Here is a 1,857-nt window from a genome sequence, read left to right as displayed (position 1 = left end):
AAATGAAATATGGAGATCCAAACCTGAAAATTAGATCAATTGTAGGAAAATTAGCCTTACCAAAGAAATTTGGTAAGTATTATTGTTGAAAATGTGCTTACATGGCATTCGACATTGTTAAAAAAAAATGCTGAGATGTCAGACTTTAAAGGTACAGTAGACCGTGTCTCACTTTCTGCCTACTAGAGACATTTTTGGTTTTTATTGGATGGGAGACTCCCTTTTCAAACTGAATGTTCATTTCCTTCTGATCGCTGTATAAGGGTGTTTATTATCTTATTTTGCTAATATATGAGGTTCTTTGATTAAATGTATTTAACAGTGGTATATCTGTGTGTTTATCATCAAGTGAATATCAAAATAGCATTTATATTGTAACTTAAGTTCTCAAGATGTCTGCTCTCAAGATTTCCATGTAAGAAGAATATAGCAAATTACTGTTGTATTTATTGCCTGTATTTATTGCCTAGATTTACATTGCCTGTCTTCTAGAAGCACAATGCACCATATATTGGAATTCTCCAATTTTCCAACACTACCAGAATCCTGTAGGAGTGCAGACTCATTATGATAGGTCCAATTATTCCAAAAACCTTTCATTGATGGAAATAGACCTGAACCAACTTTGTTTTACTCCTAGCCAATGCTTTTGATGACTACACAAGATAACACAACTAAAAAGAGGAAATAAGAAAAAATGTGATGTTGGTCATTGGTCTTTTAGTAGAGCTGGGTAAAAATGGTAAAGATTGTGCTCTAATATTCCCATCCTACAATTATGTTTTCCATGCTCTGATCTTCTATTCATTCTGTCCATGGTTTACATTTCTTGATGTTTTCTGTTTCTCCATATATCAAAATGCCACCACCAAAATTTTATCTAACTGAATTTCCCTCCTTTCATTCCTTGCAGTTATGCCAGCTTTGACATAAATGAACATGGAGAATCAAACTACAGTGCCTTATTTTCTACTTCTGGAATTTTCAAAAAATCGGCATCTGCAACTTTTACATTTCTTCTTCTTCTTTGTGTTATATCTTGCAACTGTAACAACAAATCTTCTCATCATCTGTGCAGTTGCTTTTGACCATCGACTGCACAGCCCCATGTATTTCTTTCTCATGAATTTAGCTCTGCAGGATGTGGGAATTGTTTCAGTCATTGTCCCCAAATCCATGATAAATTCTCTCATGGACACTAGACACATTTCTTACTTTGGTTGTGTTGCTCAATATTTTCTCTTTCTCTCCTTTGCAGCTTCTGATTTCTCCCTCTTGACAGTCATGGCATATGATCGGTATGTTGCCATTTGCCATCCATTGCACTATGAAATGGTGATGAATTGGAAATATTGTATTGAAATCATAATTGTAGTGTGGGTTACAGGTCTCCTCTATGGAATGTTGCATACCACTGGCACTTTTTCCATCCTTTTTTGTTCTAATGTTGTTAATCAATTCTTTTGTGAAATTCCACAATTACTAAAACTATCTTGCTCTGGATTAAATCTACTTGAGGTTGGAATTCTTGTGGCCAGTATTATTGCTGGACTAGGTTGTTTTACTTTTACAGTTGTATCTTATGCAGTGATCTTCAAGGCAGTGTTTAGAATCCCTTCTGAACAAGGAAGAGAAAAAGCTTTATCCACCTGTATTCCGCACCTCACAGTAGTGACTATTTTCTTTTTAAGTGGATGCTTTGCCTACCTGAGACCTGCCTCTAACACCCCATCTTACTTAGATTTGGGGTTGACTGTTCTGTATTCACTTCTTCCACCTCTGTTCAATCCAATTATTTATAGCATGAGAAATAAAAATATCAAAGGTGTTCTTTCTCAACTGTGGAGATTTTTATAA

At 35.2% G+C, this 1,857-nt stretch overlaps 1 protein-coding gene across 1 annotated transcript; it reads left to right on the top strand.

Annotated features, from left to right (window-relative positions):
- Positions 1 to 939: 939 nt before the first annotated feature.
- Positions 940 to 1,857, top strand: LOC114923189 (olfactory receptor 14A16-like). Its single transcript, XM_029285814.1, has one exon. It carries the CDS (start codon positions 940 to 942, stop codon positions 1,855 to 1,857), a length of 918 nt encoding a protein of 305 aa, XP_029141647.1.

The sequence above is a fragment of the Protobothrops mucrosquamatus genome, unplaced genomic scaffold, assembly GCF_001527695.2.
Source record: "Protobothrops mucrosquamatus isolate PMUCROS unplaced genomic scaffold, P.Mucros_1.0 scaffold2284, whole genome shotgun sequence".
Taxonomy (NCBI): Eukaryota; Metazoa; Chordata; class Lepidosauria; order Squamata; family Viperidae; genus Protobothrops; species Protobothrops mucrosquamatus.
Note: the sequence above shows the minus strand (reverse complement) of the source record. Positions and strands in the feature narration are given on the sequence as shown.